This window comes from Astyanax mexicanus, chromosome 24, assembly GCF_023375975.1.
Source record: "Astyanax mexicanus isolate ESR-SI-001 chromosome 24, AstMex3_surface, whole genome shotgun sequence".
Lineage (NCBI taxonomy): Eukaryota > Metazoa > Chordata > Actinopteri > Characiformes > Acestrorhamphidae > Astyanax > Astyanax mexicanus.
Window position 1 is genome coordinate 28,837,432 of NC_064431.1, and position 27,999 is coordinate 28,865,430.

A 27,999-nucleotide genomic window follows, 5' to 3' on the forward strand; every position below is an offset into this window, starting at 1 on the left:
TGAGAGAGGTTGAAGTCCTGCTGGAAAATGAAATCTGCGTCTCCATAAAGATGTTGTCAGCAGAGGGAAGCATCAAGTGCTGTAAAATTTCCTGGGAAAACAAAACTGCACTTACTTTTTTGGACTTGATATTATAACTTAGTGGATCAACACCAGCAGAACATGCCTCTCCAAACCATCACTGATCATCAGTAAATTTTACATTTCATTTTGAAAAAAAGAAAGCAGAGTCTGGAGGAAGAGTGGAGAGACACACAGTCCAAACTGCTTGAGGTCTAGTGTGAAGTTTCCACAATCAGTGATGGTTTGGTGAGCCAAGTCCAAAGTACAGTTTTCATTTTCCAGCAGTATTTGGCACACTGCCCACACTGCCAAAAGTACCAATTGGTCTTATATAATTTTCAAATTTTTTTGAGAGACTGATTTTTGGCTGTAAGCCATAATCATCCAACAATAAAATAAATTAACACTTAAAATAGATCACTCTGTGTGTAATACATCTGTATAATATATGAGTTTTACATTTTGAACTGAATTACTAAAATAAAGTAACTTTTCATTGATATTCCAATTTTTAGAGATGCACTTGTAACTTGACTGCTTCCTATTCACCCAGTTCCTGGTGTAACATTCTGCAACCTGAAATGACCTCCAGCCTCACAACCCAGGCTCAGTGAGAAGTGAGCAGTGTTTTGGATCCTTACTCCGGCATAGTTGTCTTATCTTCATTCCAGAAATACAATCAGAGTCACATGAGCCGCTTTGAGGATGCAGGCATCTGAATGAGCTTTCTGCTTCCCCACCCTCTGTGCTGTGAGTTAATGATACTCAGAGTTCTCACATGACTGCCTCCACACTGGGTGGTTTTCCCTCAGGAGAATCTCAAGGACACCCAAATTCAGTTGGATGCCTCTTAAAATGCTGCCTTTATACTGTCTCTCGCTCTCCGTAAGGATTCAAGTGTGCTGCTAAAAATGGACACACTCTGCCTGCAGCCGTTTGACGTGATTTTTATTATTCTCATGTTGCGTTTAGACTAAAGGAAATATTAAAACTTTACATCTTAAAATTTGCATAATTACCAGGTTAATTTAGAATATAGCTACATCTGGTTTTAAGGGAGTTTTCAGACTTGCACTATTTGGTCTGGTTAAAATAGAATCTGGTTTGTTCGTACCCTTAGTGCGGTTCAATTGAGCGGGTGTGAAAACAGTAATCACACACTGTTGCAGATCAAAACATCCATGCTGAGACCTGCTGATACAGTCTCAATCCAACCCAACTATCAAATATACTCCTTTTATTTGAGATAAACTGCTGATACGGCTCAGTTTCATCTGATATATTAGCCAGATAACGCTAATTACCACAGCTGTAAACAAACACTGTTTCTGCTCCATGCTGTTTACACACACGGCATGTACAGCGTTCACTACTCTGACAGCTCTGACCAATCAGAGGAGACGGTGTGCTTGCGTGATTTTTTTTTTGGTGCACATTTTGGTGCGGTTAGGTTTATGCCTGTGTGAAACTAAACCGAGGGAGAAAAGTAAAGAAACTCATCAACTGATTCGGATCAGAGAAACCAACTACAGGTTTGAAGACGCCCTAAGAGTGCAGGTAACACCCTATGTGAGCAGTAAATCCATTTTTTTTTTTTTTTTGATTTTTCCTATTTTCTTCCAATTTGGCAACCCAGTGCCCCACCCCTGTGTGCGTCCCCATCACTAGCGATGCCTGCGTCCCTCGGAGGGTGCAGACGAGCACATGCTTCCTTTGAAACATGTGAAGTCAGTCAGTTGCCCCTCTTTTCGAGCGACAGCTGGTGAATCAGGAAAGCACAGCGGCTAGGTTCCAATACATCAGCTCACAGATGCCTTGTGCCGGCATCACTTTTGAGTGTGATGAGGAGAGAGCGCCATCTACCCACTCGGAGGACACAAGGCCAATTGTGCTCCATCTGAGTGCCGGCAGCTGATAGCGATAGCGACCTCCCGCTTATAGTGTCAGCGCTTTAGACCGTATTTGACTCTTTGTTATATCCCTCCAGGAACTCGTACGTGCGGTTGCGGCACTTGTGCACAAACACATGGGTCCACAGCACCAACAACCCCATCGATAAGGAGGAAGAGAAACCGGTCATGCTTCGGGTAAGTGTGGTTTGTGTCCTGGGGTTGTCACAATAAACCATCGTCAAGGTTCATAAAGGCTCATCTAGACTCCAATTAATGTACTAAAATGAATATGTTCGCTTTAAATGATGTCGCTGTCATTTCCCACATTCTTCTATGGGTATTTTTCTTTGGAATGCATGTTAAACAATGCATGTTCTATATAAACCCAAATAATAAAGCCAAAATTGTTCAAAATGTTATCAAATCTGAAACCAGAGACCAGAGGCAAAGCCAAACTCGTCTACTCATTTAGTAGGTCTACCCCTTCTTTCAAATTAAGCATCTCAGACAGCTTTCATTGAGACTCAAAAGACTAGAAAACAAAATCACGACAGTTAAATCAATAAAAAATTTAGAATATATAGTTTAAATGGTATTTGGACTTGCTAGGGTGCAAGTTCAAATACTAGACTAGATTTAGACTAGATTTTGCTGACTGAGACTGAATACAAGTACTACACAGACGCAGGTTTGTGCTGATCGACATCACCCTAGACGTGACGAGGGGAAAGAACGCCACCTACTGTACCCATCCAGAGAGAGCAAGACCTATTGTGCTCTCTCAGGGCTCCGGCAGCTCATGGCAAGCTGCATGACTGGGATTGGAACCAGCAATCTCCCAATCATTGTGGCAGCGCTTAGCTTTCTGGATCTTAAGTGTAAAGCTGCAGTACAGCAAAAACTGATTTCTGGAGGAAAATAAAACGCACGCACAGGGGAAACTTGTGGTAAGACAGTTTAAAGAAAAAAAAAATAGGTGGTTTTAGATGGTTTTCTGTTTTTACAACATGCAGAGGTGCTAAACTTGTGGTGGCTTCATGTTATAGAATTGTTGCGCTTTCCATGCGTTTCTACAGTCATTGACGTTCACACTTCACACTGTCTATCCGTTTAACTACATTTATTTTTTGTTTCCTCTTATCAAGATTGGCACATCTGCCATCAAAGAGGACAAGGAGGCCTTTGCCATTGTGCCCGTTCCTCCTGCAGAAGTCAGGGATTTAGACTTTGCTAATGATGCCAGTAAAGTGCTGGCGTCCATTGCTGGCAAACTGGAGAAGGGGACCATCACGCAGAATGAACGAAGGTTTGTGATTGGGGTTGAGTATGTTAAGCCAGACTGGTGTTACAGGATACAGTGTGGATTTTTTAGATGTTATTTGGAACATGTGGATCAAAATATTTACATATTAATAAAACTTTATTATGTGGCTGTGTAAAGTATTTTATAAGTGTATCTATCAATTAATTAATCAATTAACCAACTTTTTTAAATTATTTTTTTATTTTTTTTATTTATTTTTTTTTTACTCGGAAGTACATTGAGGGTGACCCTCAGTTACAGTACAGCTTTTACAGTATGATTGAAAACATTAGATAAGAAATTAGAAATAGGACAAAAGTAATAATAATAAATAAAAGAAATACACATATTTAATAGAATAAATATATTTAATGTATACATAAAAAAATAAAGGGGGAAAAACAAAATAAAATAACAATTAAAATGTACACATTAAAGAATTTATAAAATAAAATATAAATATTTAAATGGTATATAAATATAAAAATAAAGGAAAAAAATAATAGTAAAAGTAACTGAAAAAACGCTGAGTGATACGAAATGATTAAAGCAATAATAATTAACTAAGATCATAAAAATCAAAATAAAAAAACAAATAAATAAATACAAATAAGTAAATAAAGAGTAAGAACAAAAAAAAAAGAGATAGGAAAAACTCAGTTAAAACAGTCACAGGATTTCCGATGGTGATTAGAAACTAAAATATCCCAGCGTGTACAAAAATCCAGTGCTTACATTTTTTTGTGAACCCAATAAATAAGTAAGTCTAATATTTTTGTTGAATTTGTTTGACTCTTCTTTTTCCTAATCTACTAATGCTTTAGTCAAAATTATATTATCTATATTTTCCATTATTAAAAATAATGCCCTTATGCTTCTTCATTTTTTCTGGGTATTCCACAGGTTTGTGACTAAGCTGCTGGAGGACTTGGTGTTTTTCGTGGTGGACATCCCAAACAGCGGACAGGACGTGCTTGAGATTATGGTCAACAAGCCAAACCGGGAGCGGCAAAAGCTTATGCGGGAGCAGAACATCCTCAAACAGGTACAACACCTTCCACATGTGCCTACTGAAGCTTTTGGATGGACTATAATAATGCAGAGCTACCTACTGTTATCAATTTTATCACTGCAGGGTCGGAACTAACTGTGGTATAACGATATCATAATTAAATCAAATCTAATAGTCTATATTTTTCAAACTAATACTTGACATTTTTTGTATGCTGGAAAAAGACCAAAAATGATGAGTTTCTTTGATTTTACCAAACTAAAAATCTCTGGAATATAATCAAGAGGAAGATGGAAGATCACAAGCCATCAAACCACCAAGCTGAACTGCTTGAACTTTTGCACCAGGAGTAAAGCAGCATAAAGTTATCCAAAAGCAGTGTGTAGGACTGGTGGAGGAGAACAAGCTCAAGATCAATGAAACTGTGATTACAAAATATGTATGTGTGTAATATTGGATATCATCTTCGGCCCAGAATTCTAACATGCATCCATAGTTGTTTTGGAATTATATCACACATAGATGCTAATCTATGTATTACTAATATTGTCTTTTTTATACTAAAAATATTCAGAATGTATTGCCAAGCCCTACCAATGGCCATCCTGTTCATATTCACAGATCTTCAAGCTACTGCAAGCTCCATTCACAGACAGTGGAGATGGACCAATGCTCCGATTAGAAGAGCTTGGCGATCAGAGACACGCTCCCTTCAGACACATCTGTCGTCTGTGTTACCGGGTGCTCCGCCACTCTCAGCAGGACTACAGGAAGAACCAGGTGGGTCTCAGCACTTAGATAAAATACTGTTTTCATATTAGTCAAAGTTTTTAGAGTTTCCAGAGCTGTGAACAACAATTCTTCTCAATTCACTTCCTACTGATGATGAAAACTCAGATAAACGCAGATAAATCAATAGTTTCTTCAAATCAAACAAAACTTAAAGCCTAAGGTGTTTGTTTGTTCAATTGTAGCTGAGAAAACATGTTCAGACTGAAGTGTTTGGTCACTTTGGCTATGAAATGAAACTCTTCAGGTTATAATCAGTAGTTTCACATCTCATCGTTCTCAAGACGAGACCGATTTTGAAGATAGCAATCAGACCACAGAAGATATGCCACTGAGATAGTGAGAATACTAACTGCACACCAGCTAAAACCCCCAATAAGATGTTTTTTTCTGTATTTTTTAAAAGTTAAACAAAACTGAATTAACATGGACAAATTTTATATTGGTCAGATATGTTTAAAGAGGTTTATATTTTTTACTTTTATTTTTTTATTTATTTACTTTTTTTTTTTTTTTTTTTTTTTTACAAAATTAGAGAAAAACAGGGGTCAGACGCTCATGAAAAACCTGGAAAAGTCATGGAATTTGAACATAGCAATTTTCAGGCCTGGATAAGTTTTGGAAAAATAAAAACACCCAGAAAGTTTTGCAAAAGTCATGGAAATTTGCTCTACAATTCTTTGTGTTTCAGTTTATTAATGGAGAAAATCTATTTTGAGCCAATAAATTTAGCCCTGCATAATTGAGCTCTCATTTTTATTATTGAAGATTGTGTGTCAGATTCATTTTAGGCCCACTATAATACATTTCGATTATAGTTTTGGTTGATTTTTGGTTTATTCTTCATGTCTGCACTGATGTTTTAAAAATCATATGTTCAGGAAAATTTGTCTTGAAGGCACGGAAAAGTCATGAAAACCCCAATACCAATAAAGGAAATTTATTGGTTAACAAGTGTATGAACTCTGGAAAAAGCTTTGCTTTTAGCTTGGTCTGAGCTCATTTGCTACTGACTGTAGTTAAAGGAAACACCTACAAAATACCTAATTAGTACCGATTTTAGTTTCCGATTTTAACTCAATAGTATTTGTATAGATTTCTATTTTACTGTGTTGAAATAAAAAACAAAACATGATTTTATGGCACCTAAACTTTGGAACATTTGGATCATCTACTTGCTTTCAGATACCTTTGGAGACCTTTGGAGTCTGTAGTTGTTTTAGACTCCCATTGTTCAATACTTGTTAAATGGACTTCAATAACTGTGCAAAAAAAAAAAATCTTATTATGCTTATTCAGAGCAAAATGGACTGGTAGGCCAAGGAAGTCCTTTGCCAGTCCATTGCTAATCGCAGGAGAACAACTTCTCTGTAGAAAGAAGGACTGTAGGTGACTGTGTAAAGACCAGTCAGTTCTGTGTACTGAAATACATGAAGATGTCTTGGATGTGTACTTAATCATCGTTTTTTTTTTTTATTCGATTGAAATGTTTAAATGTAGAGCAGAGTGTCATATCAAGAAAAAAATGTCTTTGTCACACATAGACTCAACCTCTTAAATATATTCAATTAAATAGGTTATTACATGTTACTGTTTGAAATATGCAGAGGTGAGGGGTCTTTTCGTCCTGTTGTGTGCATGTGCTGTTCAGATGTTATCTTCACCCTGCAACCATGAGCAAAGCTTCCTGTGACTGATTGCATTTGGTAATTTCTGCTAGCCTGTCGTCAGGCGGTGCTTTTTCAGTCGAGGGTGAATCAGACTTTGAGGCCCCTCAGCTCGACCTCAGGCGTTCTATGCGTTTGTCATTTTCAGTCCTGTGAGGAGAACTTGATCATGCATGCTGGTTGGAGAAGATGAACATCAGGGCTTTTTGTTGAGTGCTTTTTGGAAAGGCCCACAGCTGGGAGATTTCCTGTTTATTCTAAATTATATAAAAAAAATAATACATCCATTGACAAAAAAAATACCACCAAGAAAAAGTTTCTGCAATCAAATTAATCTTTTTATGCTGTATTTGAGTGAGCCTCTTTTTCAAAAAGTATCTGAGCTGTTATTCACTCACTCCTAGTAGTCATATGAGGCACATTATCCCCCAACTTCTCCCCCCAAAATCTATGAATGAGTGACCATATCTCACCATGAGGTGCACTACCCAAAAGTAGCCCCTGATTGACTTTTAATGGGCGAATTCAGTGTCTAATCAGACCACTCCTGTAATCAGTAATCATTTAAATAGACATGTAGGGAGACTTTATGTTTTTGTCATTGACTATGCCAATGTGTTTATATAAATACTTTAAGTATTTTAACCCACCAGAGTGCAAACAGCCATTAGTGTGCACGAATACAACAGCTGGCTGTTATTACGTGACAGTCGCGTAATCATTTTGAGGAATAATAAGTTGTCACGAAGTGTACCTACACACCTGGTGCTCTTAGCATGTTCTCCCAGATGGCATTTGATGAGTAGAAACTGTCAAAGAAGAAATCCGCTCGTAATTGATCACAGTGAATCTGAGCATACTGTCAATCTGTCAATGTCGTCTGCCATGTCTTTATCTTATAAATGCAGTGTATAAGATATGAGAGGGACATGACTGTGACTAATCAACTAAACTAAAGTGATTTGTTTAGTTAACCAATTAAACTGAAGAATGTTTCAGTTATCAACCTTCCAATCAGAATTCCATCAGACAAAAAAGAAAAAGTTGTTTCATAGACTTTTAGAGTGTTTTCACTCCGTTTTGAAATGAAAACAGTAATCGCCGTCTGGTGTTGACCAAAACAACCGTACAAAAGACCCACAAGAGGGGCTGATCTCAGTCCAGTTCCAAACAAACTCCCGAGTGGTTTGTTTGTGCTGAAAACATTATCTGGTCCAACTATTAAATATACTACTCATGTTTGAGCTAAATGGCTGTTCAGGTGCAGTTTAACCTGATTTATTACCTAGACAATCAGCACAGCTATGAAGAAAAACCTGTGTCCATGCTAATCTTTTTTCACACTGAATGCTGTATGTGCAGCACTTGCCATTCCCGCCCGCACAGCTCTGCACTGACTGTGTGGACATCCCATAAAAAAATAAATAAAAAAAAACTGTGATATTTTCCGCTTTAAGTGTTATAGCTGCTTTACTTTTCACAGATATATGCCTTGGTCTGAACACAGAACCTTCTTGTTATATTTACCTCTTCTTGCTCCGGCTCCAGACAGCCCTGACCAATCAGAGGAGAGATTGTGCTTGCATGGTTTGTTGGGTGCATTTTGGTTCATTAAGGTTTGTGCCTGTGTGAAAACAAACCAAACCGAGGGAGAAAACGCTCCAACTGATCAGCTGATTCGGACCAGGGTAATGAACTAAAAGTGTGAAAATGCCCTTAGTTCACCACATTTTGTGGAGTACCACAGGGTTCTATTTTAAGTCCTGTGAACATGTTGTGAATTGTAATAGTAATAAAGTGTCGGCCTACACGGGAACTTTCCATTAAAAATATTGTGTAGCTCAAGACAACCCCCCCCCCCCCCCCCCTCTTTGGGAATCCCCAATGAATGAAGTGATTTAAGCAGATAACAAGGAATAATTAGGAACGAGAAAGAAAAAAACACATTATTGCATCCTTTTTGTTACTCTAAGTATTTTTTTTGTCTTTTTAACCTCCTGTACAGGAGTACATTGCCAAGCAGTTCCGCTTCATGCAGAAGCAGATTGGCTACGACGTTCTGGCTGAAGACACGATAACGGCCCTCCTGCACAACAACCGCAAGCTGCTGGAAAAGCACATCACCGCTGCTGAGATCGACACCTTTGTCAGCCTCGTGAGGAAGAACCGTGAGCCCAGGTGAGGTGGACGGTGTGGAGCTGGTTTAAGGCCTGATTATGTGTTTATAGAGAAGAATACAGTACAGGCCAAAAGTTTGGACAAACCTTCTCTTTTTCAATGCGTTTTCTTTATTTTTTTGGAAACACTTTACTTGGATGGTCCATTTGATGATGCTCAACTGACATTAAACTAACATTCAACTGTATGACTGTTAAATGCAACTGAACTGAAAGGCGAAAGTAAATGATTCTCTATTAAATGTAACCCTACAAACTCTAATCTTATCATGTTAGGATTGGGTTTATAGATAGATTTACTGTAAAGTTTAGTTTAGAGTTAGGTTTAGGGTTGATTAATAGTTAAGGTTAAGGGTAGGTATAGGGTATGCTCTATTTTTGCTCATTTACATTCAACAAATGGTTAAGTTAATAGACATTCAGCAGTTAATAGACATTCATTTGAATGTCAGTTGAATGTCAGTTCAAGTAAAGTGTTACCAATTTTTTTATTTATCAAACTATGAATGAACACGTGGAGTTTTATATTTAACAAAAAAGGGAAAATAACTAAAAAAATATATATATATATATATATTCTAGTTTTTTCAAAATAGCCACCCTTTGCTCTGATTACTGCTTTGCACACTCTCGGCATCATTCTCTCAATGAGCTTCAAGAGGTGGCCACCTGAAATGAAAAGTTTTCCAACAGTCTTGAAGGAAGCAGTTCCCAGAGGTGTTTATTAGCACTTGTTGCCCCTTTGCCTTCTTCACTCTGTGCTCCAGCTTACCCCAAACCATCTGGATTGGGTTCAGGTCCGGTGACTGTGGAGGACAGCTCATTTTTTGTTAAGTATATAAAAAGTACATAAAACTCCACATGTTCATTCATAGTTTTTACACCTTTAGAGTGTAGATTTTTGACGAATCTACGATCTAAATAGTCATGAAAATAAAGAAAAGGCATTGAAATAGAGAAGGTGTGTCCAAACTTTTGGCCTGTACTGTACGTGAAAGTAAGAGAAATGGAAGTGCAACCACAAAGCCAGAACAAATAAAAGGAAAGTGAGATATAGATGCATGTAGCAAATGAAATGAAAATCCAAAAATCAGCGTCTCAGAAAATAGAATATTATATAAGACCAATTAGTACTTTTGGCAGTGTGGGCAGTGTGCCAAGTCCTGCTGGAAAATGAAATCCGCATCAAAGTCGATTACTGTACGGAAGACCTTTTACCGATCACATATCTGGAGTTGTCCAGAACAGTGTCAATATCTCAAAAGCTGTGGGACAAAAACATATAAAAAATATAAATCTGTTGACAGTATGAATAATTTATTGTTATTCATCTCTTGGGCATTTTTTCTTCTCTTGTGTGTGTGTGTGTGTGTGTGTGTCCTTACACTGCACAGGTTTCTGGATTACCTCTCAGATCTGTGCGTGTCCATGAATAAGTCCATCCCTGTGACGCAGGAGCTGATTTGCAATGCTGTGCTGGACCCAGCCAACGCAGACATCCTCATAGAGACCAAGTGAGCCATTATGAATATCTGTGAATGTGTTTAAATTTACCACCACCATCTGTCTTGTGTTCACATCTGTAAAGACAGAAAACAGCTATAAACACTAAACACTTTTATCTCTAGCATTTAGTTACTATTCTAGCTGTACTGTGAGTGGATGTGCTGTTTTTTTTTTTTTAGACTTTTTTTTAGACTTTTTTTGCTTCCAAAAATGAAAAATTCTCCAAAATATATAAAAATTACTTACTTGTTACTTAAAGCAGCACTAGGTAGGATTTCCTTGATTTTTTGTGTCTGTGACAGACTCCTCTGAGCTCAAACCAGACTATGTAAGTTTTCCGAGGCGGCCGCGACCAGCGCTCGCGAGAACTGCGACCTGCTTTCCGACCTTTAGTTCGAACAGTTCTGCAAGGACTACTGGTTCATTCTTTACAAACGAACATACAGACACTCTGGCAGAAGCTGGAAAGACACCGAATATGTCTGTGAAAGCCAGAAAACGAGAAAGATTTGAAACATTTATTACACTCTACAACTGTAGGGGGAGCCCACGAGCACAAAATCTCAATCCTACCTAGTGGAGCTTTAAGCCTGTCACGATGACTAATTTTTGTGACGCTGTTTTAAATCCCAGAAATAATTGTGATGAATTATATTATTTTAAGACCATTTTATGTCATGTTAATATATATCAATGATACTTTAGAATTGTATAGAAAAGATTTGCTATAGATATTGTACATTGTTTTTAAAATTTTAAAAGTAGAGGTAGGTGATATGACCCTAAAATAATGTCACAGTTACATTATATTGGTATTTTTATGATAATATACTCTTAGCGAAATGACAAAACACTGAATTAAAAATATATATATATTTCAAGAATACACTACTGCAAAAAAATAAAATGTAATTTTATTAATGCATATATTATGATATGACACACCACTAACTGAGATTTTAAAAAATACAAGAATTTTATGAGATTTGTAACAGAAGTAAATGATCCAAAATGTCATGATACTAATAATAATGCACTCCAAATATCTCCATATATCCAGGAAAATAAATGATACTGGACAGATATAATCTGTCTTTAGTAGATATATAATGAAACATAAAAAAGTAGTACCCTGATGTGATAATTAGGAATGGGTGATGGGGGACGATATTTCAAGGTATAATATCGATCAAAAATGTTGGCGATATTATTGTGTATGATACGATATGGCACCCCCCTAGTTATACGTTGATAATGTATTTATTATAACAGGCCTAAAGTTACTATTCTGTATCGTACAGGGATTTATTAGTTTTCACATTTTCTCTACGTTTAAATTAAATGATGTATAATAATGATACAATTTTTAATGCCAGTAAGTATCAGTAAGAACAAGTATGATAGTGAGCAGTTCATAAGGCAACAAATGACCCAGTGCTTTTCTGTGTCTCTGTTTTCTCCTCTATTCTTCTCTCAGGCTGGTGTTGTCTCGGTTTGAGATCGAGGCAGTAAATGTTGGAGAGCCTCCAGTGGAGGCAGAGGAGGATGAGGAGGAGGTGTGGTTGTTTTGGAAGGACAGCACCAAGGAGATTCGCAGCAAGAGCATCCGAGAGCTGGCTCAGGATGCTAAGGAGGGCCAGAAGGAGGACCAGGAGGTTGTTAGTTACTACAGGTAATAATGTTTTTTTATTATAGAACATTATTACTGTACACAGAATTAACGGCGGCAGGAATTTACATTAGCTGTGCAAGTCCTTGTTTACGTGGCTACAGTAGCATCAAATACTGGGTTAATTTTTTTTTTTTTATCAGAAACATTATCTAATACAAAGTTCAGTATAAGTTTCATGAAGTAAAGTTTTTTGCCCCATTCTCACTCAATTTTTATCTGGCCAATTGTCCCACCCATTCAGCTGCTGCTCAGCTGTATTTCCCCCATCACTAGTGATGTCACAACACAAGGAGGGTGAAGACTAGCACACGCCTCCTCCGACACATGTGAAGTCAGCCACCACCTCTTTTCAAACTGCTGCTGATGAAGCACTGCTGAGTAGCATCACAGCGCTAACGCTCGGAGGAAAATGCAGCGACTCGTTTCTGATACATCAGCTCACAGATGCCACCTTGTGCTGATCAACATCACCCTAGGAGTGATGAGGGGAAAGAGCAACATCTACTGTACCCAATTGTGCTCTCTCAGGACTCTGGCAGCTGATGGCAAGCTACATGACCGGGATTCGAACAGGCGATCTCCCGATTATAGTGGCCATGCTTTAGAATGTTGAAAAACATGTTTAGCACAGCAAATCAGAAGGCACCAGTTGGCGAGTTCTTTGCTTTTGGGCTCTAAAGCTCACCTGCTAAGCTAGCTTCTAGTACAGATACATCAAGTTACACAGATCTCAGTACAGAGCTTAGTTTTTAACTAACTAACTAACCTGAGCTCTTCTTTCAGGGTTGGCAGGTCTGCTGTAGAATGCTACTTAACGTATTTTAATGCCAATTTTTTTTGCCATATTCTCCCTCCTCTGCTCTCAGGTACCAACTGAACCTGTTTGCGCGGATGTGTCTGGACCGCCAGTATCTGGCCATCAACAAAATCTCAGGCCAACTGGACGTCGATCTGATTCTGCGCTGCATGTCGGATGAGGACCTGCCCTATGACCTCCGCGCTTCCTTCTGCCGCCTCATGCTCCACATGCACGTGGACCGAGACCCCCAGGAACAGGTCACGCCCGTAAAATACGCTCGCCTGTGGTCCGAGATTCCTTCCAAGATTGCCATCGATGAGTGGGTTGAGTTCTTGAGTTTTACCTTTACCTGAACTTTGGCTGAGCTTTCAAATCCCCTTACAGTTACTTATTAAAAGAGCCACTAAACCCTAAACCGTATATTTTTCATTAATAAATAAAATGTGTTCCTTTAAAACAGGGGTGTCCAAACTTTTTTGTTGGGGGCCAGAAGGAGAAATATATTTGAAGTCACGGGCCACAGACTCTAATAATAAAACAAATAATGAAATATACCACTTTAAATAATACTTTTTTCCTGATTATTTCATTTACACACCATTTTACTTGACTTACTATCTTTATCTTTGACAGTGTTGTGTAAACTAAGATTTTTCAAATTGATGTTTCATTTCATGATTTCTCTTAATATTAAACTCCTTAATTACGACAACTTTTAGACTTTTTGTTTTTCTGCGCTAGAAATGCGCACCCTCTCCGCTTTTAGACTCTTTTGCCCCATTTTTATGCACTAGAAATGCGCACTTTCTCAGCTTATAGACTCTTTGCCCTGTTTTTCTGCGCTGGAAATGCGCACCCTCTCCGCTTTTAGAGTCTTTGGCCCGATTTTTTGCGCTAGAAGTGCGCACCCTCTCTGCTTTTAGACTCTTTGGCCCGATTATTTGCGCTAGAAATGCACACCCTCTCCGCTTTTAGACTCTTTGGCCCAATTTTTTGCACTAGAAATGCGCACTCTCTCCGCTTTTAGACTCTTTGCCCCGTTTTTCTGCGCTAGCAATGCACACTCTCTCCGCTTTTAGACTCTTTGGCCCGTTTCTGACACCTAGCGTTCAAACTTTGAGTCTCACATTATAAAAATCTGCTTAACAGCGGGCCAACTTTCATTCTATTTCTAAAATACCTCGCGGGCCGCTCCAAAAAAGGAAACAGGCCGCAAAATGCCCGCGGGCCGTAGTTTGGACACCCCTGCTTTAAATTAATGAAACATACCAGTCCTGCTTAAAATGATTATAAACATTTTCTCATCTTTAAAAACACTTTTACTGTGGTAATTTCTGCTTCTGCAGCGCCCTCTCAGTTTCAACTGTGCTATAGATGATGTGGATGATGTGTCCATGTACTTTGGTACATTATTGTCATTCATAATACACACATGTACGCAGAACGAAATATCGTTGCATTGGCTCTCCCTGAATATACAGAAATAAAATAACCATTTGATAGATTGAATCACAGTACTAGATATAAAAATATATCAATGTGTTAAAAAGCAGCACAAATTTAAATTTCAAGAATAATAGGTGACATAAGAGGACAGTACCAAAGTATCTAATTATATATAAATAAACAAATAAAGCAGCATATAAATTAAATATAGGTATATGATATAGATACATAATGTACATCTGCATAAATATACATACCTCTAAGGTAGCAGCATAAATTCATATAAATAATGCAACTTGTGGAGTTAGAAATTGTTTCATGTACATATTGTAAGGGTAGATATCTAGTGTTCAGTTGACATATGGCTCAGAGTTTCCTTAAAATCGTCCAAAGTGTCTAGAGGCACACTGCTATCTCTCCAATCTCTAAACTTCTAAACCCATACATCACCCAATGCCCCTCCTAAACTGCTTCTCACATTTGTATATTTTTTAATAATTAATTCCCAAGTTATTAAGTGAACGATAAGATTTTTTTTTGTTTTGTAGTTGTTTTAGTTTATAGTAAAGTTATTGTTGCTGCTGTTTTTTTTTTGTTTTTTTTTAGCTATGATAACGATGGCACTACCAGAGATGAAATTAAGGAGCGGTTCGCTCTCACCATGGACTTTGTAGAGAACTACTTGAGAGACGTGGTCTGTCAGAATGTTCCCTTCTCTGACAAAGAGAAAAACAAGCTCACATTTGAGGCAAGTTGTTGATGAGCATCAGTGATGAGTAATAATAACAGTTCTGAATCTGAATGTGTGGGTCTGAATGTGCTGGTCAGGTTTGATTCTGTATTGTGTCTCTCTTCAGGTAGTGAACTTGGCTCGGAACCTCATTTATTTCGGCTTCTACAGCTTTAGTGACCTGCTGAGGCTGACTAAGATCCTGCTCGCTATTCTGGACTGTGTGCACGTCAGCACCATATATCCCATCAACAAAATGGAGAAAGACGATGAGAACAAAGGTGACTTAAATTAAGAGACCTTAAATTAAGTTCCTGAATCAGTTTTTATGATTTTGATATTTATAGGTTTATGTTTAAGTAAAATTAACATTGTTGTTTTATTCTATAAACTACAACCAACATTTCTCCCAATTTACAAATAAAAATATTGTCATTTAGAGCATTTATGTGCAGAAAATGAGAAATGGCTGAAATAACTCAATGCAAAGAAAAAAAGTTCATATTGATAAAGTTTTAAGAATTCAGAAATTTGGTGAAATAACCCTGGTTTTTAACCACAGTTTTCATGCATCTTGGCATCATGTCCTCCTCCACCAGTCTTACACACTGCTTTTGGATAACTTTATGCTGCTTTACTTCAGGTGCTAAAATTCAAGCAGTTCAGTTTGGTTTGATGGTTTGTGATCATCCATCTAACTCTTGATTATATTCCAGAGGTTTTCAGTTTGGTAAAATCAATAAAAATCATAATTTTTAAGTGGCCTATTATTTTCCCCAAAACTGTAGTATACTATACATTAGGGATTGGAATCACGGAGCATCTCACAATTATTACAATACATCCCCGATAACTGTATCACAATGCTGTGATTCTGCAGTACTTTTACTGAAGAGGATAAAATGCTTCTAAATGGACAAAAAAAAAAATATATGGATTTATACGAGTAGATCAGAGACAGCAGTGCTGCTGGAGTTTTTAAACATCTCATTGTCACTGCTGGACTGAGAATAGTTATTTAAATTTAGCCAACATGGTACTGTGGGCATCGTCCTGTGGGTACTCAAGGTTCTTCTTGCTTACTTAACATTTAATTATTCTCTATTCCAGCAGGTAGTAATGTTATGAGATCCATCCATGGTGTTGGGGAGCTGATGACACAAGTGGTTTTGAGAGGAGGCGGCTTTCTTCCCACCACCCCTACAGCGCCCCCTGACGGTGAGGTGGGAAAAACTCAGACTGAGCCAGAGAAAGAGGACATCCTGGTGATGGACACCAAGCTGAAGATCATCGAGATCCTACAGGTAACAGGGAAACTTTGGACACTGGGAACTGTGTTGTCTTACGGTCTGTGGATCATTGTTTAGATACAGATGAGTGGGGATGTCTCATTAATTGTCAAAGCATTGTTGCAATCGTTTTTATTGTTTTTACTGTTTTTATTGTTTCCTTTTACTTTAGTTTATCCTGAACGTGCGTCTGGACTACAGGATCTCCTGCCTGCTCTGCATCTTTAAACGGGAGTTTGATGAGACCAATACTCAGACTGACAGTCTGATTAATTCAAATGCTAATGCTAACAGTAATGCTGGTGCTACACCTACTGCTAATGGTGATGGACCTAATAACATACCAGGTGAGTGGTCAATAGCTAAATGTTGGTATGGAGTTTTTTGCTGAAGCAGTATTAGCATTAGCCGCTAAGTGCTAGCTCTTTTGCCATAATAATAATATCGTTATCGGTTATTGGTGAGTGTTATCGGCCTGTAGCGTGATGCTAACCCCGGCTAACACTGCTGAATTAGCATTAACCACTAACCTCGCTAAGCTCTAGCTCTTTCCCCCCCTACAGAGTTGATGGTTAGCTGCTAATGCTAATGCTGCTGCACCGAGCCTTAGTGGAAATTTCGAAATCTAAGCTTACTGTAAATAAACAGAAGCGCTTTACTCACCTAAATAAAAGCGAGACCAGCTGAATTAGAAGGGAAACATGGTGACACCTCTATTCCTTACTAGTGTCGCATAATGCCCCTTATAGTCCAGTGCACCTTATTTATGAAAATAAAACAGAAAATAGACGTTCATTGATAGTGCACCTTATAGTCTGAAAAATATGGTATATAGTTTTTTATATTGCTTGTTTGTATGCTCTTCAGCGCTTGATTTTGAGAACATCGAAGAGCAGGCTGAGGGGATCTTTGGAGCAAGGTAGGAACTCATGGAAATCTAAAGTCTTGTACTTGTGAGTTTTCGCACAGGTTTCTATGGCTTATTATTTTGTTTCCTCACTCAGCGAGGAAAACACACCCCTGGACCTGGATGACCATGGCGGCAGAACATTTCTCAGGGTTCTTCTGCATCTTACTATGCATGACTATCCTCCACTGGTGTCTGGAGCTTTACATCTGCTCTTCAGACACTTCAGCCAGAGACAGGAGGTGCTCATGGCCTTCAAGCAGGTACAGACAGTCTCACACTTTACTCTGTGTACTGTATCGCATCTCACGATACAAATATTATCACAATATGTTGTCCATGATAATGATGCAGTAATGTGATTCTGTGATACTCAATACATCACAATACAGTTCTCTACGATATTCATAGCATCTGAGTTACTGAAGAGAATAAAATACTCCAAAATTTTCATACTGTTTATTTGATAAGTGCCACCATGTGGATTAACGCAGAAAAAACTTTAGTTAGTCTAATTAGGGGGTGAATGTTGAGGGACTTAAGAGTGCCTATGGTTCAATAAAACATTGATAACTGACACCATGTATCAGTACAATATATCACAATGTCAATATATTGTCCCACCCTCTATTTAGCTTAGTAGGTTCACATAAAACGTCTTTATTTAAGATTGCTTTCACACCTACCTTGTTTGGTCCAGATTTTTAAATCAAAATAGCAGGTGCATAATAGCAGGCCATCCATCCCATCCATCCATCCATCTTTGCCTGGTCTCTGTGCTCTTTGATTTACGTTGTTGCCTCCTCATACCCTAGATGTTTTGACCAGTTGTGGGTTTTGCTTTAACAAAACCAAAAATTGGGCCGAATACAGGAAGTGAAAGGAAGGCATACTATCGTTAACCCCTGTTGAGCTGTAGTCCCACATTTCTTTATGTGTGTGATACAGCAGTGTATATGCACAACAGATTACGCTGCTGATTCCTGTATCTACTGTAACTGTAGATTAACCCTTATTTATAAACTGAAATAAATCAGAATCTGGGGATAACCTCAAAGGCACATTCAACTACACCTTGAAAAAACAACTCGATTAACTGATTAAATGTTATGCAAACCAATCTATGTGTTATGTATAAGGAGATGTAGCCCACATAAATGGTGTACCTCCTTGGATGTAGTAAAGTTTTTGTAGAGCGCTCGGACGCTAAACTGCAGTGTGAAACCAGAACAAACCAAACCAAATAGATAAAATAGTGATCCAACAACTCTAATCTAGACCTTTAGATACAATGCCAATAGACAGCTTAGTTGTGGGATGATAGTTATGCAGCATAAGCTCATAAATACTGATCTGATAATCTCTCCACACTTGTTTTTCTCTCTCTAGGTCCAGCTTTTGGTAACAAGTCAGGATGTGGATAACTACAAGCAGATTAAGTCTGACCTGGATCAGCTGCGCTCCATCGTGGAGAAGTCTGAACTGTGGGTGTACAAGCGCCAGGGCGATGATGCTCTCGATGGGGGTGATGGTCCTGCTGAGTCCGACCACAAAAAGAAGGTCCACAGTGTTTCATTTACTCCAACAAACACTGACTTATCATCTCTTATCTTTTCTTTTTATTCTTGAAGCTGTAGTCAGGTTAGATTTAGAGCTTGATTACACTTAATCTCAGTGTCAGTCTACTCAAACTGATGTTACATTAGCATTCATTTGAAAAGTTTTCAGCCAATTGAGTGCAAACCAACACTGTCCTTGTTCTTCAGCCCAGTAGTTTTCACAGTGTAAGTCCAGTGTTTCTGTAGTTGGTTGTAAATGATTGCGTTTGTAGGTCAATTGTGTTATTTTTGCTCTTAATGCAGGGTGATGCGGGTGGCGCGGACAAGAAGAAACCAGAGAGCACTAGCAGCTATAATTACAGGGTTGTCAAGGAGGTAAAGTGTGCCCTATGTCCTTAGTACACACACACACACACACACAGAGCAGTGAATGCATGCAAGGAGGAGGGCTGGTATGTGGAGTAGTTGTTCAAGCACTACAAACACTAATTAAACTCCATATTTTTCCTTCTTATTCTTCCTTTTAAACCAGAGCTAATGAGTTTGTTTTAAAGCATTTGATCTGAACAGATAATCAAGGCTCCTGCCTAAAAGCTCATGTTTTCTGATACATACTGATAAACAAATTTGCAAGTCAGACTGTTAAGCTCTACCTATTTATTTTTTTGTTTTGCAGATTTGCATTATATGCTAAAGCTATTTTTGCAAACTAATCACAGGGTTTTTGCCTGACAAGATTATTGTAAAGCTCTGTAACATAAAACCACGTTTATGCGCTTGGCGGGGCTCTGAGAAGTACCTCGTTTTATATGTGTCAGAGCCCTCAGAATTCTACCAATAAAGTGTGGTAATTAATGATGTAATAAATAGTGATTTATTTGCATGGGTAATGATATGCCCCTACCACTAGCATTATAAGCCTGTTGGGAGCATTGGCTAAAAGTGCTGTAATTCCAAATGCTAGGGGAGAACGGATGTGGGCTATTTGACAAATGTTTGTTCTCAGTATCTCGTTTCACTATAATCCAAGTCTATTTCACACCATATTAGTCAGATTTGTGCTTAAAATAACCCTCTGATTGCCACTTCTGACAATATTGTATTTGCTTTTTTTTTCCTCTCACTTTTTTTTGTCATGCTTTTATTTCACTATTCTTGATGTTCTCCTCATCTTAATGTGTTGATTACCTGATCTGTAGATCCTGGTGAGGCTCAGCAGGTTATGTGTGCAAGAGGGAGCTTCAGGAAAGAAGAGTAAGAAGCAGCAGCAGAGGTTGCTCAGGAATATGGGAGCTCACTCGGTGGTGCTGGAGCTGCTACAGATTCCTTATGAGAAGGTAATAATGTCTCAGTGGGATTTAGATCAGGGGTCGTCAATAGGCGGTCCGAGGGCCAGATGTGGCCTGCAAGCATGAAACATCTGGCCCGTGAGTTTGTTTGAACTATAATGAAAAAAAAAAAAAAAAAAACGCTTCTCTGGTGAGCTTTTGTTTACATCCTCCCCTGTCTCTCTGTCGCGCTCGATGTGACTTTAATTTCCACCGTTCTTGTTTTTCCACCCATTCTTGGGCTCTCTATCTCCTTATAAGGTCATTTTTCCACAGCCGTGTCCCAATTCACTAGCCTGGGCAGCGGTAGTGTATTGGACCGCAACCCTGATGACACGGGTTTGATCCCATGTGAGGAGCGGTGTGTTTAATTACTTATTTTTTCCATTCTTCTTGGGTTTACCTGCTTTGAGATCAACTGTTCTGCAATTGGGTTCAACAACCATCTGGGCTGGAGAGCTACTAGTCTGTAGCACCCCATCCCATTACACTTCATTTTCCAAAGCAGAATTTTTTTTTATGGCCCGCCTTGTAATGGCTTAGAAAATATCTGTCCTGCAGCCACACCTAATTGCCAACCCCTGTTTTAGAAAGTAAGTAAGATGGTGAAATATATTCTATGATGGGCATCATCAAAGTAAACATGTTTATCATAAGTGTAAATAGATTAATCTCAATATTAATCGAAGCATGCGTTTCTTTGTCATCATACAGGGTGAGGATGTCCGGATGCAGGAGATCATGAAGCTGGCTCATGAGTTCCTTCAGAACTTCTGTGCTGGAAACCAGCAGAACCAGGCGCTGCTGCACAAACACATTAATCTGTTTCTCAATCCAGGGGTGAGTGCACAGAGCATCACATTCATTTTAAATGGAAAACTATACTCACAGAGTGTACAGTTGAAAAACCCTGATATAGGACATGTGATTCTCAGCTTTAACAGGAAATGGTCTACAAATATCTATACAAAAAAAGGGGTATCACCCGACTGTTTTGGTCCCTTGATTTACAAATGAAATGTAAAATTTACTGATGATCAGTGATGGTGGGGAGAGTCATGTCTGTCATCTGCTGGTGTTGATCCACTGTGTTTTATTATTAAGTCCAAAGTCAGTGCAGTTTTGTTTTCCCACAAAATCTTACAGAACTTCAAGCTTCCCTCTGCTACTGACAACTTTTATGGAACTTTTATGGATTTTGTTTTCTAGCAGGACTTGGCACACTGCCCACACTGCCGAAAGTACCAATTGGTCTTATTATTATTAAAATTTTTTGAGACGCTGATTTTTGGGTTTTTTATTGGCTGCAAGCCATAATCATCAACAATAAAATAAATAAACGCTTAAAATAGATTCATCTTTAGAGTGTATTTAATATAATATAATATAATATAATATACGAGTTTCACATTTTTAACTGAATTAAAGTAACTTTTCAATGATGTTTGCTTTTTTTTTTTTTGAGATGCATTAGTATATATGCTAACATATGACTCTCTCTTTTCTTTGTAGATCCTGGAGGCCATCACCATGCAGCACATCTTCATGAACAATTTCCAGCTGTGTAGTGAGATTAACGAGCGAGTGGTACAGCACTTCGTTCACTGCATTGAGACACATGGCCGCCATGTGCAGTACCTTAAATTCCTGCAGACCATCGTCAAGGCCGAGAACAAGTTCATCAAGAAGTGCCAGGATATAGTGATGGCTGAGGTGGGTCATTGTTCCACATTAAAAACTGTATTTAAGCATCTTTTTTGGTTATGAGTGTGAAATTTAAACTGTCTTATCTATAATATATAATAATATCTATATATTTTACTCTTCCCTTAACCCATCCTGTAGCTGGTGAATGCCGGAGAAGACGTCTTGGTGTTCTACAATGACCGAGCCTCGTTCCAGACGCTGGTGCAGATGATGCGTTCTGAGAGGGACCGGATGGACGAGAACAGCCCACTCATGTACCACATCCACCTAGTGGAACTGCTGGCTGTGTGCACAGAGGGGAAGAATGTGTACACTGAGATCAAGTGCAACTCGCTGCTGCCCCTGGACGACATCGTACGCGTGGTCACCCACGAGGACTGCATCCCTGAGGTCAGCAGATTGGGGCGTGTTAAAGCCAGCTTAAATAGAGAAAATAAAATGAGTAAATGATGAGCCAGAGATATCATTTTTATCTATAGTCCCTGGATAGTTCTTAAACTATTGTCATGCCTATTGTCACTTTTAAGTATTCATTTTTTCCCGAAATGTTAGAATTTCTGGTCATTTCTTTACAGGTGGTCTATATTAGGGGTCGGCAATAGGCGTTCCGAGGGCCAGATGTGGCCTGCAAGCATGCGATATCTGGCCCTTGAGGTTGTTTGAACTATAATGAATGAACGATAATGAAAAAAAATAAATAAATAAAATGCTTCTCTGGCAAGCCTTTATTTATATTCCTCTCCTGTCTCTCTGTCGTGCTTGAGGTAGCTGTTATTGTGGATGCTGGTCTTAAAGTATATGCAAACATTCAAAAAGGCTATTAAATATAAATATAGTATTTTTCACACTATTAGCCTCACCGGATTATAAGGCGCACTAAATCATTAATCAGTAAATATCCATTTCCTCTCGTCTATTGGCCTCTGAACGGCCATGGAACTAGTGCTTGGTGTGGTTAGTGGGTAATGCTAAGGCCTCTCCAGCAGTGCTAGCCAGGGTTAGCAGCAGGTTACAAGCTGATAAAACTCACCTCTGAACAGCAAAAGATATAGCACTTAGCATCGTTAGTGGCTAATGCTAATGCTGCTCCAGCCTCAGTGCCTCGGGCTAAACTGAGACTCCTTTATTAACGCTGAACTTCAGTAAACTGACTTTACTGCTCCTTAATACCTGACTGGTAGAATTCATACATAAGCCGCACCGGATTATGAGGTGCACTGACGATTTTTGGGAAAATTAAAGGATTTTAAGTGTGAATAATTGTACTAAATTTGGCCCGAACTTCCTCACATAATTCGCCCTTTTTATAAAGCCTAATGAGATATTAGTGGTTTTATTTAGAGATTTAAACACAGCATTGTTATTTTGAGTTCAGAAAAAAATATTTAATTTCTCTCTCGTTTTCTCTCTTTTTTTCTCTCTCTCTCTCTCTTACACACACACACACACACACACACACACACACACACACACACAGACAAAGTTCATCTGCTTTTGAATGCATAACTTTGCCACATCTCTCCTACCTGCTTAATCTGTTAAAGCCATGTTTAATTTTTACAGTTGAAGCTGAGATCTGCACTGTGATAGCTTTGGTTATTTTTCTCCATTACAGCTTCTGCCAGTAAAATAATCTGATGTGTGTCAGTAAGTGGTTAAATGTGTAGGAGGAGCACACCGAACTGAGATTCTTTCCTTTTTCACATTGTGCATGGGTAATGTGACCTTTTAAAATTTTAAAACTGGTACTTAAACATAGCTTACAAATGACAATCTGTGTTCAGATAAAAAAATAAGCAGTTAAATAAACTTTTAAATATAAATATTTTTTACTGAGTATTTTATATAAATAATTTAATTTTACATTTAAATATCTACTAGTATAAGTTTCAGTGTTAAGAAGAAAAAAATGGGTAATCGCAGCAAATCGTGCGATTATTTAGTTAGTTGTTGTAATCTATATTAATGGATCTGTTATCACACTGGACTTACATAGTTAAATGTATTAACTCCTTGTTTTACTCCTCCACAGGTGAAGATTGCCTATATCGACTTTCTGAACCACTGCTACGTGGACACAGAAGTGGAGATGAAGGAGATCTATACAAGCAATCATATGTGGAAACTCTTCGAGAACTTCCTGGTTGACATATGCAGGGTAATCTCTCGTTAAAATCCATTCTGTTTCTCTCTGGAATCCAGTATCATCATTTAGAACAGAGGTAATTCTGTTCTCTGGGTTCTGGTTCTTTTTGGAAGTCCTGTTAAAACAGGGTCACGGTAATCAGTCCTGCTGCAGATTAAAGCATGGGTTATTTTCTCCAGATTTACACATTGACTTTTACATTAATGGCATTAAGCAGATGCTTTCATACAGAATGACTTACAGAAGTCCTGAATTATCTGCTTCAAAATGTCCCTGTTTTAATGATGAATAAAGTCTATGGTGATGTTGCAACCTTTTTCCTTTTTTTGTTGCATCATCTGTTTAAAAAAAAAAGTAAAAAAAATGTGGACTGTTTTGTTGGGAACTGTTTTATTAGGACCATCCTGCCTTACCTTCCATTTGCCTTAGTACAATAAAACTGTTCTGAATATCTAACTGCAGAGCAATTACTAAAACTAAAATCAATGACCAAATTAATTTAATGGTCGATTAGTTGGTGATGTCATCATGCATAATTTTTGTGCTAATTAGAATTGGATTAATCTACGGGTTAACTGCTGAAGTTTAACCTTAACAGTGTAAAATATACAGTTTTACTGCTGCTGTTACTTTTACAATAGTATAGAGCTGGCGATAAATCGATTTTATTGATTAATTAGAATTTAACTTCCGCTACCTACGCTCCCTTTGGGGTTTCCGTAGTGCTTTATGTCTCAGTTTTCAGTCACAAACACGCATTCTAAAGTATTGTCCAGTTTGTGTGATATCAACGAATTGGCTAAACAATGTTTTGAGTTATTGATAATTAATTTGGGAATAAATTAATAAATAAGATTTATTTTAATAAGAGGCCACTTAAAATTATGAGTTTCTTTGATTTTACCAAATTGAAAACCTCTAGAATATAATCAAGAGGAAGATGGATGATCACAAGCCATCAAACCAAGCTAAACTGCTTGAATTTGTGCACCAGGAGTGGCTTAAATTTATCCAAAAGCAGTATGTAAGACTGGTGGAGGAGAACATGATGCCAAGATGCATGAAAACTGTGATTAAAAACCAGGGTTATTTCACCAAATATTGATTTCTGAACTTTTAAAACTTTATGAATATAAACTTGTTTTTTTTTTTTTTTTTGCATTATTTGAGGTCTGAAAGCTCTGCATCTTTTTTGTTGTTTCGGCGATTTCTCATTTTCTGCAAATAAATGCTTTCAATTTTTATTTGGAATTTGGGAGAAATGTTATCAGTAGTTTATAGAATGAAACAATGTTCTTTTTACACAAACCGAAACTCAATCTGGTCTCATTTTATTCCAGAGCTCTATATGTAATATATATATATATATATATAGTTTGACCAATTTACCAAACCAATATAGATCATAAACTGATTAATTGTATAATGTAGCTGCTTCTTACTCCTAATTCACATCCCATCCTCCTCTTTCCTGTAAGTCAGCAGCAGCAGACCCTGAATCACACGTATCCCGTATCTCGTGTCAGTGATCAGTCATACGTAAACGCAGTGAATACTAATGAAGCCTGTCTCCTCCACTGAAGAGCATGGAATGATAAAGTTCATTATCTTGATCAGACGGGTTTTGAGGGGTTAGTGAAGGTTCAGCAGATAAATGTAAAAACAGGAAGCTGCTGTAGTAATGTGAGTGTGTTATTAAGATCATCTCGCCATCTTTACATTCATCTGGAGTTAAAGACTGAGGAGTTGAAGATAACCCTTCTATAAACCTTTTTTTGTGTGATGACCTAGATTAGTTATCTATTACAACCAAGTGAAAATGTAAAATTTACAAGAATTTAATTTATTACAAGAACATTATTTTTTAATTGATTTTTATTAATTAATTTAAAAATATATATTTGTAGCATACCTATTACTGCTTTAGCAACCACCTGGGATATCAGCTCAACCACCTAGCAACCACTCAACAACACCAGCCAAGCCATAGCAATCACCTAGAAATGCACATTTCCAGTCTAATTCAGTACTTAGTTTTTTTTATTAAATTTTACGGATTTAATTAAGAATTTAAAAGTGTGTATTGCAAAGTGTCGGCCATTGTAATGTGGTCATCTTTGGAGAATCACAGATAGTTACTGGTCTAAAAAAAGTTTGGCTAGTTACCAACACCTGCTTTCAACACCTTTTAAGTGACGCCAGCCAGCCACTCAGATCTTTGAAGCTCATCGGAGCTCCGGTGTTCTGTCAAATTGTCCTACCCTGTGAAATTGTGCTACCCTAGTGTATATTTAGCTGTAAAAATACAAAAAAGAAGCACTTTATTATAGCATGTTTTCATTAGAAGTCCCAGTAGATGTAGGTTGGTATAAATCACTGTATTATGATAAAGTTATGGCAATGAGAGGTCAATACAAACTGCTTTTGTAATTTTTTAAATAATAATAATTGTTGTATTATTATTTTAAATTTTCACTTTTGTGCAATAACAGTGAGTCCAGGTTGTTTAATGCACAAAAATTATTATAAAAAAAACACGAGAAATAAATAAAACGTGTAAAACAGCGCATGCATAGTACCTTTAGGAAGCACGTACCGATGGGTAGCGTAACCATAGCAATCACCTAGAAATGCACATTTCCAGTCTAATTCAGTATTTAGTTTTTTTTTTTAAATTAAATTTTACAGATTTAATTAAGGATTTTTAAAGTGTGTGGTGCCATTGTAATGTGGTCATCTTTTGGAGAATCACAGATGGTTACTGGTCTAAAAAATAAGCTAATTTAAATATAGAATATTGCAGTTCCCCAGATCAGTGACTTTCCATTGTTATTAATAGGAAAATAAAATGTTTCGGAGCGAAAAATCGCACACACACCAAGCACAAGAAAAAGTCCCTCGCCGACACAGCTGGCTGCCACTCGCTAAATTTATGCATGTCAGTATTTTGCTGTTATTAGTAGTTATATAAAATAAAAAAAGCATTTTAATGAACTAAATTGGATTTAAAATTGGGTTTAATATGGTCAAAGCAGTATAACACTGTTAATTTTAGTTATTATTCTTTTATTATTATAATACATTTGCTTAAAAGAGTTATTAAAAAATAAACTAAACAAAGATTTCCACAATTTACTATCCGTTACTCTTTTTTTAATGTTAAAAAACAAACAATTAATTAAATATTTGAGAAATCACCAGATTAAACTACAATCAAAATAATTAAGAGCTGGATATACAACACTTCAGAAGAGCTTCACCTCATGTGCAGCAGCTTTCTTATTTATTTATTTTCATTTATAGACAGTTTCAGTCATATTAACTATTTTAACTAGTTTTATTTTAACCAAAATAAACAATAAAACTGTGATATTTATTGAGATAACTATCATACCATTATTAAAAAAATATTAAATATTATACTGTTGTAATCCTAGCCCATGCATTAGCATTAGCTGTATTAAAATGAGTTAGCATGTGCTACTGAGTTTTCTATCACGCTCTAAATGCAGGAAATTTGTAAGCTTATTTTCTGACACACTCAGATGGTTTCTGAGCATTTAACATAGTCCACATTTAAGAGGAAACTTCACAAGAGTAAAAACAACCGAAGTGTGAAACGTACTCATGTACAAAATAGAGCCACTGTATCTTTTTGAACTTGTGGAAATGTGATCTTCATTTAAACAGCATTGAGAGATGAATGTGATATTGCTAAATGCATGAAAAGGGAAGACATGTCTTTTAAAAATAATTTATAAAGTTAATATAATCAAGAGAAATTACATTTGTGAGCAGGGAGTTGTGTAGACACCATTTGCCTTAATAATGACCAGTATTTCTTTTGTCTAATACTATTCTAATGTGTTTTAACTAAATTTGGGAGTTTTAACATTAATAAATAAATTACATAGCTTATACAGCTCTGGAAAAAATAAGAGACCACTAAATTCACGACTAAAACTGCACTGCTGACAAAAAGTATATATTGCTGAGGTAAGGTTAGT

At 37.4% G+C, this 27,999-nt stretch overlaps 1 protein-coding gene across 24 annotated transcripts in view; it reads left to right on the forward strand.

The window, feature by feature from the left end:
• Positions 1–27,999, forward strand: part of itpr1b (inositol 1,4,5-trisphosphate receptor, type 1b) — a 227,391-nt gene that overhangs the window by 57,682 nt on the left and 141,710 nt on the right. For 19 of the 24 annotated variants that reach the window (XM_049471933.1, XM_049471931.1, XM_049471935.1 and 16 more), the window contains 21 exons: positions 2,051–2,150; positions 3,101–3,261; positions 4,162–4,303; positions 4,892–5,050; positions 8,732–8,904; positions 10,298–10,417; positions 11,887–12,081; positions 12,948–13,199; positions 14,933–15,078; positions 15,188–15,337; positions 16,167–16,360; positions 16,518–16,692; positions 17,213–17,264; positions 17,350–17,515; positions 18,642–18,812; positions 19,115–19,186; positions 20,011–20,148; positions 20,854–20,979; positions 21,652–21,852; positions 21,985–22,236; positions 23,879–24,004. In XM_049471933.1, coding sequence (XP_049327890.1) covers positions 2,051–2,150; positions 3,101–3,261; positions 4,162–4,303; positions 4,892–5,050; positions 8,732–8,904; positions 10,298–10,417; positions 11,887–12,081; positions 12,948–13,199; positions 14,933–15,078; positions 15,188–15,337; positions 16,167–16,360; positions 16,518–16,692; positions 17,213–17,264; positions 17,350–17,515; positions 18,642–18,812; positions 19,115–19,186; positions 20,011–20,148; positions 20,854–20,979; positions 21,652–21,852; positions 21,985–22,236; positions 23,879–24,004 — 3,271 coding nt within the window. The remainder of the gene's footprint in view (positions 1–2,050; positions 2,151–3,100; positions 3,262–4,161; positions 4,304–4,891; positions 5,051–8,731; positions 8,905–10,297; positions 10,418–11,886; positions 12,082–12,947; positions 13,200–14,932; positions 15,079–15,187; positions 15,338–16,166; positions 16,361–16,517; positions 16,693–17,212; positions 17,265–17,349; positions 17,516–18,641; positions 18,813–19,114; positions 19,187–20,010; positions 20,149–20,853; positions 20,980–21,651; positions 21,853–21,984; positions 22,237–23,878; positions 24,005–27,999) is intronic. The other 5 variants (XM_049471930.1, XM_049471944.1, XM_049471945.1 and 2 more) reach the window with 1 other exon arrangement.